The sequence below is a fragment of the Muscardinus avellanarius genome, assembly GCF_963383645.1.
Source record: "Muscardinus avellanarius genome assembly, chromosome: 1".
Classification (NCBI taxonomy): domain Eukaryota; kingdom Metazoa; phylum Chordata; class Mammalia; order Rodentia; family Gliridae; genus Muscardinus; species Muscardinus avellanarius.
In genome coordinates this window covers 146,334,045-146,350,674 of record NC_137786.1, presented here as the reverse complement: position 1 = coordinate 146,350,674, position 16,630 = coordinate 146,334,045, and the positions used below count along the sequence as shown (strand labels likewise).

General features: G+C 33.8%; 1 protein-coding gene across 1 annotated transcript in view; it reads right to left on the bottom strand.

The window, feature by feature from the left end:
• CWF19L2 (CWF19 like cell cycle control factor 2) overlaps nt 1–16,630 on the bottom strand; it is a gene marked incomplete at both ends in the record, with an annotated part of 98,033 nt that overhangs the window by 64,685 nt on the left and 16,718 nt on the right. The window contains 3 exons of the mRNA XM_080705497.1: nt 7,045–7,697; nt 9,894–10,009; nt 16,352–16,445. Of these exons, the coding sequence (XP_080561623.1) occupies nt 7,045–7,697; nt 9,894–10,009; nt 16,352–16,445 (863 nt within the window). The remainder of the gene's footprint in view (nt 1–7,044; nt 7,698–9,893; nt 10,010–16,351; nt 16,446–16,630) is intronic.

The window sequence follows — 16,630 nt, the reverse complement described above, 5'->3', positions numbered from 1 at the left end:
AAATCTGGCAAAAAAAATTAGGTTATATAGCCAGAGGCAGTGGTAAACATCTGTAATCCCAATACTTGGGATGCTGAGACAGGATGATCAAAGGCTGAAGGTGAGCATGTGGTAACTTTGCAAGACTGTTTCAAAATAAAAATTAAGCAGGGCATGGTGGTGGCGCACACTTGTAATCCCTGCACTTGGGAAGCAGAGACAGGAGGATCGCGCAGGTTCAAAGCCCCTCACTGGCTTAAGAGACCCTGTTTCCAAATAAAAACATAAAATAGGTCCGAGAGTGTAGCCCAGAGGTAGAAGGGTTCCATCCCTAGTACCATCGAAAAAAAAAAAAAAATTAAAAAGGCTGGGCTGGGAGTGTAGCTCAGAGGCAGAGTACCCCTGGGTTCAGTCACTAGTACAAAAAAAAAAGTAAAATTAGGTTATACCAAAATTTTATAATATTCTTAGTCTTTAAAATGAAAAGATATATATAAGTTCCTGTGAAAAGATCTTTAAGAGATACTGATTGAAAAAATAGGTTCAAAATAATACATATATTATGAAGCTATTTAACATAATAATAGGTTTATAAATAGATGTTATCTAAATGATTCCATGTACATTCAGTTTTGTTACACATAAATATGTATATCCATATATATCCATATATATGTATATCCATATATATACCATATGTATACATATCCATAGATATACCATATGTATATCCATACATATATGTATATATATATACACATATATATACATATATATACATATATATATATGTATATATACATATATATACATATATATATATACATATATATATGGATATACATATATATATATATAATTTTGAAATGCAATAAAAAGTTTAAAAAGAAACTTAACATTCTTAATCTTTTTTTTTTTTTTTTGTAGTACTGAAGGCAGAACCCAGGGGCTTCTCTACCTCCAGCCTATACTCCAAGACCTATTTTATTATTTGGAAACAGGGTCTCACTAAGTTGGTAAGAGCCTCACGAAGTAGCTGAGGCTGGCTTCGAACTTGTGCAATCCTCCTGTCTAGGCCTCCCAAGCCCTGGGATTACAAGCGTGCGCCACCACACCCAGGTCAACACTGTTCATCTTGAAAGTGTGAATAAAGTTGGGGATGATGAGAAAACCAGACTTCTCACTTTATATTTATCAGTTTAAATTTAATTTTTGTGTGTGTGTGTGTGTGTGTGTGTGTGTGTGTGTTTCTGTATACCTGTGCTAGCAATTAAATTCAGAGGCATTCTACCTCCAAGTTACATCCCCAGCCCCTTCTATTTTTTGTTTTGAGACAGGGTCTCACTGAGCTGCTGAGTGCCATTTGGTGAAGCTGGCTTTGAACTTTTGATCCTCTGTCTCGGCTTCCCAAGTACTGGGATTATTATAGGCATGTGTCCCCACTCCTGGCCATACTCTTCTATCTAATACTCTTCCATCTGGTGGCACATGCTTGTAATCCCAGCATTCAGAAGGCTGAGACCCAAGGACAACGGTTCGTGGACTGCCTCAGCTATTTAGTAAGGCCCTCTGCAACTTAGTGAGACCTTGTTTCAAAAATTAGGGCAAGGAGTGTAGCTCAGAGGTCGAATGCCCCTGGGTTCTATCCCCAGACCCACACACACAAAAAAAAAAGAATAAAAAATAGGGTTGGGGGTGTAGCTTGGAAGTAGAACTCCCCTGGGTTCCATGCCCAAAACCGCAAAAATAGAAAAAAAATAAAAATAAATTGTACACTTATTATCATTTTTCAGCCTTTTGGCTAAGATAAAGTATAGTAAATTTTATATATATTATTTATTTATTAGTTACATAATTACAATTGGCTTAAAGATCTAAAATTATTAAATAAAAAGTAAAAGAGGTGAATATGAAATATACATATAAAGAAATACAACCAATTCAATTAATTTCTCCAATCATTACCATTCGGATTAGACCAAGATAACTACTGGTTGTTAAACTTTTCCATAATCTGGAAGACTGCCCTATATGGTATATCCCAATGTATAGTTTTACAACCAACTAAAAGCATTTTCTAAACCTCAACTAAAAATGCCTCACTTCTTGCAGCTTGTATATCTTTTCCCCTCTTTCTTATACCTCTATTTGGGCAACATTTCTCATTTTTTATAAAAATAACTCTATTAAAGTTATCAATAAATTTTCCACAATAGCCGGGCGTGGTGGCGCACGCTTGTAATCCCGGCGCTTGGGAGGCGGAGACAGGAGGATCGCGCAGGTTCGAAGCCAGCCGTGCTGGCGTAAGAGACCCTGTTTCAAAAATATAAAATAGGTCTGGGAGTGTAGCCCAGAGGAAGAAGGGCTTCCAGGAAACCCAGTACCACCAAAAAAAAAAAAAAAAAAAATTTCCACAATAAGTATATAAAAGGTTTTTCTTTTCTCCCAAAGCCAATTCATAGTTCTCTTTTTCTATTTATTTGAAAACCATACTAAACAGGTATCAGATGACAAGAAACCCAATCCAAGTTTTGCAAGTAACTATATAATAATATTTTAAAAATAATTATGTACAAGATTCTAAGCTTTTTCATATACAGTGACTCATGCAACAACCTCAGGAAGTGGATGATATTAGCATCTTTTTTAAGATAAGAAAACTGAAGCACAACAAGGTCAGGTATCAATCTCTTTGTAAAAGGTCACAGTCCTAGGAAATGGTTAAGGCTGCCCAGAGTTGCCAGATAAAATATATGACCCCTAGTTAAATTTGCATTTCAGGTAAACATCAAAAAGTGTTTTATTATAAGTAAGTCCAAGTACTGCAGAGAATTGCTGTTTTCATTTATAAAATCTGGCAACCCCAGTTATATAACTTTGTGCAAGTTATAATCTCAAATCCCTCAATTTCTACATCTGCCAATTCAGGGCTCATACTATGATTTCTTGTTCTAAAATCAGTTCTGATTTTTTTCTACTTCTAAAAAGTTACTGATTCTTAGCTGGGCATGGTGGTGCATGCTTGTAATACCAGCACTTGGGAGGGTAAAACAGGAAGATCACAGGTTCTCAGCTAGTCTCCGCTACTTGGTGAGGCCTTCAGCAACTTAGTGAGACCTTGTTTCAAAGTAAAGAATAAAAAAAATAGAGCTGGGTTCAATCCCCAGTATCACACACACACAAAAAAAGTTACTGGTTCTAAAACGCCCTAGAATTTTAGCATTAAAAAAAATTCAACATATTGGGTAATATGATAAGTTCTTTATATATTCCATATATTAGTCCTCTATCAGAGGTGTAACTGGCAAAGATTTTCTCCCATTCTGTAGGTTTTCTCTTCAGACTCTTGGTGGTTTCCTTTGCTATGAAGATGGTTTTGATTTTTTAATTTGATGTCATCTGTTGGTTCTTGGTTTTATTTTCTGAGCTTTAAGAGTTTTATTAAGGAAGTCTCTGTTTTCGTCTAGTATTTGCAAAGTTTCTGGTCTAAGTCATAGGCCTTTAACTCATTTTGGTTGACTTTCATGCAAGATGAAAGACAAAGTTCTAGTTCCATTTTTCTACAGTTAGAATACTACACATGCACACCCATGTTTATAGGAGCAAAATTCACAATAGCCAAATTACTGAACCAACTGAGGTGTCTATCAACAGATGACCAGATAAAGAAAATGTAGCACAAAATACACAATGGAGTTTTACTCAGGCATAAAGAAGAACAAAATTGTGTTATCTGGAGGAAAATGGATGGAACGAGAGAAAATCAGCCAGTCTCAAGTGTTAAGGCTCATATGCTTTCTTTCATATGTAGAAGTAAGAGAAAAATGAAAAGGGACTTTATGAAAATAAGGAGTGATACCATTAGAAGATGAGGGGAGGGAGAAGGAGGGAGTAATAGGGAGCTTGAGGAAGGAAACTGACCAAATAATACGGTATCCATATATGAGAGAATCACCAACAACCTTACTAGCATGTGTATAAGAAGGGATGAGAGGGGTAGCGGGATGGGGTTAGGAGGAAATCATACCAAGAGATGTGTGTGCACACATGGATGTATCACTTTATATCTCACCACATTGTATAATGTACCAATAACATTCTTAAAAAAAGTCAACACATTCCCAAGATGATGTCATACAAATTAACTGCCTCTAGCAATCCTTTACTGAGTCTTTCTGGGCATTCTTCAAGGTCCTACCTTGATCTCTTACCAATCTATAAGCTCAGAGATTTTTTTTTCCCTCTACTATATGTGTGGAGAATCCCTAGGTGGTTTGTCTCTTTGTTGTTTCTATTTTGTTCTTCTTTCTCTTTTCTCTCTCTCTCTCTCTCCCTCCCTTTATCCAGCCAACCATGAAATTCATGGAAAGCCTCAAACCTCTCCAAAAACCAAATTAATGAGACTACCAAAGAATATTGCCTTCAGACACCCCATCCAAAAAAAAAAAAAAAGCTGTTTTTGGTGAATGCCGATACTTTAACTGTCAAAAGCTAACAGGTTAAAGAACACATATGAATATGCAGCAATCAGACAAGCAAAGTATAAGACTGCTTTGCATACTCTACTTAGTTGTAGTCATAGAAATCAAGACCCACAGATTGCCCAAATGCTCAGCCAACCCAAATGGTATCAGCAAATAAAAGCTTCATCTCACTAGCAACGTGTGACCAGAAACAGTTTACCACCCAAGATACCTGGAATGAAGCCTGGGCAATTACATATGCATACAGCCACTGACATTCTCTAATCCCTGCACATTTATCAAGTCAATACACTGGACTTCTACTGCAGATTCCAATGAGCAAAGCCCGGACCTGAACTAGAGCCCATCTGTTGGTGCTGAGCTCCATCACTCAGTCCAGACTGCAAGAACCCTCTTACTGAAAGCTACACACTGCTTGTAATCCACCATAATCCTTAGCAAAAGCAATTAGCCAACCTCTCCACCCCAAACCACAGTGCTTATATCTATTACTCCATTCGTCTCATATTTTGAAAACAATTCTCATATTGTCTCACTCAACTGGCGATATATAATGATCACTCAAGTGCAAGTTTGTCATTATCCTTTGGATTTTTTTTTTCTATCACCAAAGGGGCCAGCTCTATACCTAAATCAAATTTTCCAAGATTTGATCCACTCACTAAGGGATTCCTCATCTTATTACCCAGTCCTACAAAATACAACAATAATAAACCAGAAAGGGCTATTTTGCTAATCATTGTGGATAAAACCACTATCCTATCTACATTTTATTTTAAAACTCTAATAACATCTTTGAAATCTAAGTACCCAAAGTGGATTGTTTCCTTCTCTACAAAACAACCTTTAATTCACATTTCCCTCTATAGGGTCTTCAATCTATCTTTGTAACTTCATATTTGACCATTATAAGAAGTTCTTCCTTCAGTCTCCTAGACCTCTTATAGAAATGTAATCTTTATGATTATTATATTTAATAATAGAATTATTTCCTTAGAAAGTAACATCACATTGGTGGTAAAATCTACCAAAGTATCTTCTGCAGCATAGCATGACGCCTTTTAGTTTTCTGTTAAATAAAACTGTTAAATAAAATATAACCATCTTGTATTCCAGTAAGATGTATGATTACAATGCACCAACAAAAAATTTTTTTAAAAATTAAAAAATAATGAAGGAATTTATGTCTTCAAAACCAGCACTAAAGAAAATACTCAAAGAGATTAACTACAAAGAAGAAATAGGTAACCCACATCAGAACTAGAGAAACAAGATTTTCCATCCAACAGACAACTAAGATTGGTTATCTGTGGAGATTCATTATTTATGTTAGTCTGTTACCTATCTCTAAAGGGTATTGTTTGCCTTTATTGTTGTTAATTTTTAGGATTTCTAGTTGGAATATTAATATACCTTCAGATATAGCATTTGGAAATATTTTATCCAATTCTATTAGTAACTGTTAACTCTGTTTACATTGTCTTTGGATATACAATATTTTTTTTATTTTTTAGGGAGTTTGTATACTCTTCTCTTGCCTGTGCCATTGAAATCATAACCAAGAAATCACTGCCAATTTCAAGGCTGTGAGGTTTTATGACCCAGATTTTCTCCTAAAAGTTTATAGTCTTAAGATTTATATTTAGGTCTTTTATCTATTTGAGTTAATATTTGTATATGGGATTAGGTAAGGGTCCAATTTTATTCTTTTCCATGTAATTATTATTTTTCAACAATATTTAGTTAAAAGATTATTATTTCCACCACCAAATGTTCATGGAAACCTTGTCAAAAATAACTTGACAATATAGGGAAGAATTTAGCTCTAGGCTTTTATTTAACTCCAATGGTTTATATATCTGCCTTTAGAACAGTACTACACTGTTTCAATTATTGTAGCTTTATATGGTTTGAAATCAGAAAATATATATCTTCTAGCTTTGTTCTTTTTCAAGATCGTTTTGGGTACCTAGAGTCCATATTCCATATTAGGATAGATTTTTTTTTCTGAAAAATAAATATATAAATATATGATAGTTTCACCTAAAGAAAATAGAAAAAAAATATTCTCTGGTAAGAAAGAAAGCAAAAAGAAATATTGAAATGTTATCTTTAAGTCATCAAAAGCTTGGTATCAGACAAATGAAACTGTTATGTGAGATTATCATTTTTAATTTTGGATAAATTGCTATAATACTAGATGTCAACCACTAAGCCAAGCATGGGAGGGAGGGATAGGGAGAGAATGGGGTGGGGATTGGGTGGGGGCTGACTGGGCATTGTGTGCATGTATGTCTACAAAAGTATGTATCCCACTATGATGTATGAATACAGTGCACCAATAAAAAATAAATAAAAATAAATAAAAATAATAATAATAAATTGAAAATTATACCTTAAAATAAATAAAATATAATCCATAAAATAAAACTACTGTTTTGTTAAATATGCACATCTTTTTTGCCAATTTTAAGAAATAGATCATATTAATGTCTAATTAATAACTGATGTTCTGCAGATCAGTTCTCTGAACTCTGTCACAATATTCATTTACTAGCTTAAAAACAAATGATAAAAATACCCGGCAAATGTAGGCTTTTTATCCTGCCAATGTTCTCTCCTTGAAGGGTCATCTCTCAAGCTCTCAGCTTGTAATTTTTTCTTCACGTCTCCTGAAATTTTTTGATAGTCGATGTTGCTACTAGACTCCACTGGTTTTTGATTTGAGTATTTCTTGTCTCCTTCTGTCTCATCAGATTGACTCAACAACATTAAACTTTCTTCACTGTTGCTGGCCGGTTTTCGAAAACCACAATGCAAAGAACCCTGAGTGGAAGACGAACTAGACGGTTCAAAATTTCTGCCCTTACTGTGAAATGACAATTCTTCATCATCAGAGGGTCTTAAGAATTTAGCTCTCAAATTTCCAGAAGAGAACTCTTGATTTTGCATTGGGTTGCATTCTATTCTTCTATATGTTTCTAAAGACCCAGATGTATTATTTTTTTCATCACCACTAAACTTATCTTTATTGCTATTGTTTGAAGTCTCTACTGTACTATATCTATCCCTTGAACTTTTATTATATTTTACTAAGTCTAATTTTCTACTTTCTTGACTATTTTGTGCTTTATTTGAGTATGTAGGCTTCCTCCATCTTTCCCGTCTATAATCTTCTTTTCTGGAGGCAGTTTTTTCAGCTTCTTCTAATTTCGATTGAAATATTTCCATTGACTAAAAAAAGAAAAAATAACATATCTAAAATTATGAAAGGCTCAGTAACTTTGCCCCCACCTGCCACTGTGTCATGACCCACTGGCAAGTGGCAAAATGAAGGAAAACCCCACCCAGGCAAGGGAAGGAAGACCTGTATGCTCATATTACACCAAAAAAGAATACTTTAAAAAGTTTGAGCAAACCAGTCATGGTGGCACACACCTGTAATCCCGGTACTTGGAAGGCTGAATAGGAGGATCTCAGGTTTGAGACCAGATCAGTAACTCAGCAACCTAGTGCGACCCTGCTTCAAAACAAAAAATTAAAAAGTGCTGGGGGTATAGCTCAGAGGTATAATCCCCAAGTAATTAAATAAACAAATAGCATGTACAATTGAAAATTATCAAATAACAACAAAAGATCTGAAAAAGAGACAAATGCCCTGAACACAGAGTATACTATAAAATATAAGAGTTAAAACTGGTAGTGAAATTCAAGAAGTTACTGTATTGCTAAAATATAACAGACTCAGGAAAAAATAGTTCAAGAACAAGAAAAACTAATAAATGAAAATTCTCATGCCCCATAAAATGCCGAGAGACACTGAATAGAAAGTGATTTTTAAAAAAAAATTAGCCAGCCAGGCGTGGTGGTGCATGCTTGTAATCCTAGCATTTGGGAGACTGAGCTAAGAGGACTGCAGTTTGGGGACAGCCTCAGCTACTTAGTGAGGTCCTTTGTAACTCTATGAGATCTTGTTTCAATATAAAGAATAAAAAATAGGGCTGGACGTATAGCTCAGATGTGGAATGTCCCTGGGTTCCACCCCCAAGACCACAAAGAAGAAAATAAAAATTAGCCTGGGAATTGTTTACACTTTAGGAAATGACAGTAAATTTAAGTTATAAAAAAAAAGACACATGAACAATTGAATTTAGAGAATGTAATATACATGTGCCAGTATTTCCAGAAAGAAGCAAAACTGAATGAGGAAAAACATTAATAAAAAACAAATGTATATAAGAAAATTTCCCCCAGCTGATTTTCCAGACCAGAAGCGTTCTTTCTCTTGGGGGAAAAAGAGAGAGAAAAAGGCTTAAACATTAAAAATTCCTAGTTGGTAAATTTCCACACTCAAAAATAAAGAATGCTTTACAAAGACTTTTTCAAGAAAAAGAGTGTGTAAGTCTGAGTATATACACAGGTGGGGGAGGGAAAGGAAAGAAAGTGAGCTGGTTCTAAAATATCATATCCTGATGGATGGTAACATGGTTCTAAGAATATATATACACTCTTACAAAAAAAAATATCCTCTGGAAAATGCCAAAATTCTACAGTATTCGAAACTCTGGTATATTATATATTAAAACTTCAACAACAGTTATCTCCAAAGGTATGCTATGGAGGCTCTCCTACATTTATTCAAATATTCTCTCAATGATAAAATATTATTTTTTTACATTAAGCATACATATATTTAAATTTTACATTCATGAACCAGGTGTGGGTGCATGCTTGTAATCCCCACTCTTGGGAGGCTGAGACAGGAGGATCGTACAGGTTCAATGCCAGCCCCAGCTACTTAGTGAGGCTCTCAGCAACTTAGTGAGACCCTGTTTCCAAATAAAATATAAAATAGGTCTGAGAGTATAACCTGAAGGTAGAAAGCCTCTGGATTCCACCCCTACTACCGCCAAAACAAAAAACAAAAAAAACAAAAAACTAAACTAAATTTTACATTCATTAAATCTAGAAACATTAAATTTTACATTCATAAATTTTTTTTATTTTTTTATTGGTGCACTGTAGTCCTACATCTTAATGGGGTACAGAATGGTAGAGACATACATGCACACATCACCCAATTAGCCCTTATCCAATTCCTGCCTCATTCCCTCCCCCTCCCTCCTTCTCATGTTTGGCTTAGCGATTGACACTAATATGTTTGTTAAAAGTACCTCATATGCATTAGAGAATTTGCCTCATTCATACATTTACATTTAAATTTTACACTTGTTTTCTAATCAATTATCAACAAAAATATGCTAATCAAGCTTACAGAATAATAAAAAGCACAAAATTACTTTAGCAGTATAAAGATAAGAAATGTAATATCAATTCAATTCAAAAGCACTTTATGGTACAAAATAAAGTTAAAAGCACTTAATTTTTCATATAACTGAAAATACCCACCTCCTTAATACAGATACTTACCCCGTATCTTTCAGCCACAATATCCTCAAAATTTTTATTTTGTTTCTCAGCTTGTTCCTTCATTCTTTGATACGACTTCCTTAGCCAGCTTAATCCACCATCCTCTACTCCTGAAGCTAAATTCCAATAGTTAATGTTATACTTTTCATGTAGTTATCAATATTACTGTTTCTATAACTTCTAAAGTATAAAATTAAATATTTTTCTCGAATATGTAAAAATCATAAGCACACTTAAAATTCATTATATTTGAATGCCTACATTTGTAAAACTACAGTTTTGCAACTAGGAAGAAGGAAAAATTAAAACTATCTTCATGAAAATTCCAACTGAAACAAATGAGTACAAAAGTATATGATTAAAGATAATATGTGATAAGTATTACAAAACATATAAAGAGTCATAAAAATGAGAAAAGCTAAGAATTATTTCTAACTTGGAGGTCAGGGAAAATTCCCCAAACCAAGCTAAAGAAAATAAATTGGATTTCTGTTAAAATTTTTTAAAAAATGTATAGACAGCATCCCCAGAAATAAGTTAAGGAATAGCAGTACACAACTAGAACAGAAAAGGTTACATCAGAGGCAACACAAAGAACAAATTTAAAAAGTTATAGAAGAGAATACTGAAGTGTTTATTAAAAGAAACTATCCTACTTTAGTTATGATTACCAACTATGAACATTTGAATGCCTTCCATGAACATTATTAAGCTACTTTTATTTCCTTCTGTATATATCACACTTTTGATCTCTAAGAAGAAGAAATCAAATCAATAACTTAAGTCAAAATTCTGGGCCTAATTTTCCTTGCCCGAGAGGACCAACAAACATGCATACACACAAATAAAAGACAAGTACAAGAACATTCTTAACAGAAAAATCTGCAATAATCCCAACTAGAAACAACCTACAAAATGTCCACCATCTCTAAAAGGACGATGTATCATCTAAGGACATTTTAGTGATGGTGGACAACTTATGATATATCCCTAAGACAGACATTATACAACAAGGAAAATTAATGATCCATAACTATTCACAACACTAACAATGGATCTTAAAATATGGACAAACAAAGCAAGAAACAAAAATGTTACTGCTAGAAATCAGGATAGTGGTTTCCCCTCTGGTAACAAAGTAGTGATTCTAGACTGAACAAAGCTGGAGCTTCTGAGATACTAATGTTTCTCTAACTGTGTACTAGTAACATATGTTTCTCACTTTGTGAAAAGGATCAGTCTGCTATACACTTGTGGTTATATGTTTTTCTTTTTTTTTCTATGTATGTTGAACATTGTTAATAAAAAACTTTACTTATAGGAAAAAAGATAAAATATTTCAGTCCTCAAATTAATTCTACTCCTCATTCAAATCTCAAAAGAAATTATCTTTACTAAGCAATCTCTTCTAAGATAATGTGTCCTTTCTTTAAAAGTCTAAATTACTTTGTACTTCAAAACCTAAACCTCTAATTAATTTAATGATTTCACTTTTCATTCAAAAGTGTATTTTACTCTAGCTATTTTCTCATTTACATAGTCTCAAAATTAATAGTGCAACAACTCAAGGAACTTGGTCTAAATCTGAAAACTACAAAGTGATAAATAAAAAAAAACTCATAATAATCAATACCTTTATTAATGTCCCAACAAAATAATTAAATTGTTTACTCCATAGAATTATCTGGGAATCTAATAAAATACTGAGGGGCAGAGTGAAAATATCCTGAACAATCACCAAGACACCCAACATATAACACAAAGGAAAAAAATCTGAGCAAAGTAAGATTGCTTGTATTCCTCTGTGTTGCCATACATAAAGAAAATATAATTTTAGTATAATACTTGTATCATTTCTAGTTGATAAAAGGCTCAATTTCAATAGTCATATTAATCTTATAATTAGGAATGGCACTAATGTAGTGTTTTACTCAGTCAGAGACATCACCAAACTTAATATCTAAAAAACAAACAAAAATACCAACTTGTAGCACTATCCTCAGATTCAATCAACAAATATTAAAGGTGTATCATTCACATGAAAACTTATTAAACACAGGATGTAAACCATGACTAAGGCATGGTACCAATCCTCTATGCTGAGAAAATTTATCAAGAATTACATTACATTCACTGGTATGCAGCATTCAATACATAACTATATCTCAAATTTGTTTTTATAAGTCAAAATTTATACTTCCATCCTGATACAAAATTATGTTGTTATAAACAAAATACAACCAAATGAATTTGGGCTATATTCTCCACTTCTCACATGCTTATAATCCAGCATTCAGAAGGGTGAAACAGGATGAATGCGCAGGTTCGAAGCCAGCCTCAGCTACTTAGTGAGGCCCTTTGCAACTCAGTGAGACCCTTTTTCAAAATAAAGAATAAAAAGCAGGGCTAGTGGCGTTACTCAGAGGTAGAATGCCCCTGAGTTCCATCCCCAGTACCACACACACAAAAAAAATGATTAAAGTAGAAATAATAAACTAAGTATCAGGAGACCTATATTTTATTTTTGCCGGTACTACTAAATGGTTGTAAGACCAAAAGCAACTCATTAACTCATTTGGACCTTTGCTTCCTCAACTGTTGAAAGAAGTAACTGATTAAAGCTGCCATTAAAAGTCCTTCCAACTCAAAAATTCTTAACAGATAAAGCCAAAAATTAGGGAGAAGAAATCAATAGGAAAAGCAAAATCACCTGGAAGAGGCTATAAGCAAGAATTTCTATCAACTACAGAGTAAGAAAGATAGTCTTCTAAAGAATCTAGAGTAACTAACCCTAGACTAGAATCAGAGACCTAGGTTCTAGTACTATTCATGTGATGATCAACAAATTACTCGGTCATTTACTTATTTATTTTTATGGGTGCACTATAGTCTCACATCATGATGTGGATCATGTTGACAATGGCATACATCCACACAGTACTTGGTGCCCTCCCCCCTTCCCCATATCCCTCCCTCCCAATACTGAGTGTCCAGGTTAGCAGTGTTATATTCACATGTATACACATATTCGAATGTAGCTCCTCCATGACTCAACCTCAGCCTTCTTCCTCCCCTACCCCTCCTTCCTGGCTTTGCTGAGGTTTCCCCTCCATTATATGGAGTTCCTCTAGTATTCCTAATACTCCCTAGCTTGAGCTTATTAGAGAAAACATATGTCCCTTCTTCTTCTGTGTTTGGCAATTACCCGGTCACTTTAAGCCATAGTTTCCCAACCTATATAATTAGGACAATAACATCTACTCTGCTTTCCTCATATGGTTGATATGAAATAAACTGATAAGTGTGCCATTAAACTACGAAGTTGTATAGATATTTCTGTTACTAAAACATGATTTTACATAATATTGTATGAGTTTTGAAAATAGTTAAACTTACTTTCCTAATTTTCTCTAAGAAAAAAATGAAGATTAATGAATTCATATTAATATAAATATAAATTTTCATAGTAAATGATTACATGGTATGTCAAACGTTACCAAAAAATTCTTAACAAAATCTTCCCAAAACATTTAATCACAGAACAAGTATTTGACATCACCATCATTACTGAATATTCACTACATTCCAGATATTGGTCTAAAAGACTTTCTAATTTAATCTTTAAAATAGCTACATAAGATAGTTACTATAATTATTCCATATTAGAAATGAATAAGTGATCTCAGAAAGGTCACGGAATTTTCTAAACACCACACAGCTAATAAGAAGAAATGCCAAATTCTAATTGCAAGTAGAATGACTCCAAAATCTGAATTCTTAATAACAACAGTGTCCTCTCTACCTCCTTAATTCTAATGCTACTACACTTCAGGTGCCTAACAGTTTCAGTCCTACCATTAATCTAAACAGAATGACAACACTCTCTGCATCTGCAATAAAACTTGTAGATCACTTTTTCCTTATTGTCGTTATACTTATTTAATTGCCAATCATTTTTTAAAATTTCATTTCAACTCTGGGAGCTGAATCTCTGACAAAGCATTCTGTCATTTTCCCCCCTCCTTAATAAATGTGATGTAGAAAAGGAAAGTAGTAAAAGCATGATGAAAAGGAAAGGGAGAGAGGCTCCCTAAAAATTTTATTTAATGTCACTTTTCTCCTACTGTTTTTGAAACTGATCTGTTTTCCCACCAGATAATACCTAAAGCAGAACTCTAGGTCTCTCATAGTCAGTGAAATCAAGAACCTGCTGACTACAAACACCAAACACTGAGATTTTCAATTCTAGATTTTCCCCAAAGATAAATTTATTCACAGTGTTCTTGACACTAGAGATGATAAAAGTATGGATCGTAAAACTGGGCTTTTACTATGGAAAACAGTTCGGGGATTTTTCAGAAAACTGGGAATAGATCCACCATATGATCCAACTATATTACTCCTAGATACCTTTCTAAGGAGACTGAAATCAGAATATTACAGTAATACATGCATACCCATGTTTATAACACCACAATTCACAATAGACAAATTATGGACCCAACCTATATGTCCATTAAAAGATGAAATAATTAAAAATTATGGGATATGCACACAATGAAATTCTAGTCAGCAATGAAGAAGAATAAAATTATGACATTTACAGAAAAATGGATGGACATGGAGAACATTATGATAAGTGAAATTAATCAGTCACAGAAAGTGAAGGGTCATAGGTTTTCTCTTAAATGCAGAAGCTAAGGAGTAATCAGGATACTAGAGGGACTTGAGATAATGGAAGAGAAACCCCAGTGGAGAGAGGGAGGTAGCCATGGAGGGGGAAAGGGAGGAATAATTAATGAAGGAAACACTTCCACTTACATTACCTACGTAAGAACACCAACACTAATCTCACTATTCTGTATGGGGGGGCAGGAGGAAAGCCCACCCAGTGCTGTATGCATGTATGCCACTATCACTGTGAACTACATTATGATGTGAGACTAAAACGCTGGGCCTGGTAATCCCAGTACTGGGGAGGCTAAGACAGGAGTATCACAGGTTCAAGGACAGCCTCAGCAAATAGTGAGACTCTCATTAATCTAGCAAGACTGTTTCCAAATAAAAATAAAACAGGGCTGGGGATGTAGCTTGGAAGTAGAATCTATCTGGCTTCAATCTCCAGTGTCACATATACACACACAAAGAAAAAAACAGTATTTTAATAATAAAATAAAATTGGACTGAGCTAACTTGTTCCCTAACTTAAGTTCTTAAATTTTCTTAAAAGAAAACCTTGTACTTATCCCAGCATACTAAAGGCAAAAAAGAAATTTTTTAAATTTTTTATTGGTGGATTGTAGTCATACATCTTAATGGGTGATGCACACATCACCCAAAAATTTATAATTAGTAGTAGAATTATTAAATAAAAATTATAAAGGAGCTTTAAGTGGCTCTAGGGACATGCATACATAGTATACAAAATCATTTTAACAAGCTGGGCTTGGTGGTACATGCCCATATCCCAGTACTTGGGAGAGTGAGACAAAAAGATTTCAAGTTCAAGGTCAACCTCAGTAACTTAGCAAGACCTTGTTTCAAAAGAAAAAAGCTGGAGATGTAGCTTGGAAGTATAATGTCCATGGGTTTAATTCCTAGTTCCAAAAAAATTATTTAACAAAATAATTTTAACAAATAGCCAAAATAAATTATGTATAAAAAGCAATAAACTAGCCTATACTAATAAATCACTAAAATGAAAAGGTAATAACTAACAATACTAATATTGTATCCTTGGTTAATAATAATTAAATAAACTTTTTATTGAGTTGTCAATGGAGCACTTAATGAACATATGAGCTTTTTTAAAATTCTGTTGTTATAAAGTATGTCTATGTGACACAAATATTTTGTCTCCATCTGCTGGAAAATAACAGTACTCTCTTGAAATCAGTACAAATTTTATGAACAAAGTAAGAATTTCTGAAGATATGAAATCACATCTTTGCTTATACATTATTTTCATAAAAGTTTGGACACAATACTTTCAACAAAACAAATGTATATTATATTCTCACAGAATCATACTTTATATTAATCTACTTAAAGAAGAAATTTATAGCCAGGCATGGTGACGCACGCTTATAATCCCCGCGCTTGGGAGGCAGAGACAGGAGGATCGTGCAGGTTTGAAGCCAACCATGCTGAATTAAGAGACCCTGTTTCCAAATAAAAATATAAAATAGGTCTGAGAGTATAGCCCAGAGGCAGAAGGGTTCCATCCTCAGTACCACCCAAAAAAAAAAAAGGTAGAAATTTATATGTAAAAGGATTACAAAAACAAGTATATAGTTTAAGACTATGTATTTAATCAACTTGTTCCCATGTACTAGTGATTTAACTATGACTTCAAAAAACTACAAATAATTTATGAAAGCTTTTTATGTGTAAACTAAGGCCATTCCCTTAGAAACACCAACTTATAAGAAACACCAAAGTACAAGCAAAACAGATACCTTTAGTAGCTGCTGACACACTGCAGTCTTCGGGTGGAAGACCTGTCCCACCATCCTTCCAGTATGGATTCAGTTCTCTTTCTAGCAGTTTGGACTAGAACAAAACATTTTTAGAAGTTAGAATTAAATGATAAATCCACCGCAAAAAAATGTTAATAAATAATCAATCTGAGATCCCATTAACAGTTGTAATCCTGGACAAATCATTTAAAATACTCTTAAGACACACTTCTGTCACTTGCAGATAATGTCTAAATTCACATTAACATTTTTAATGAA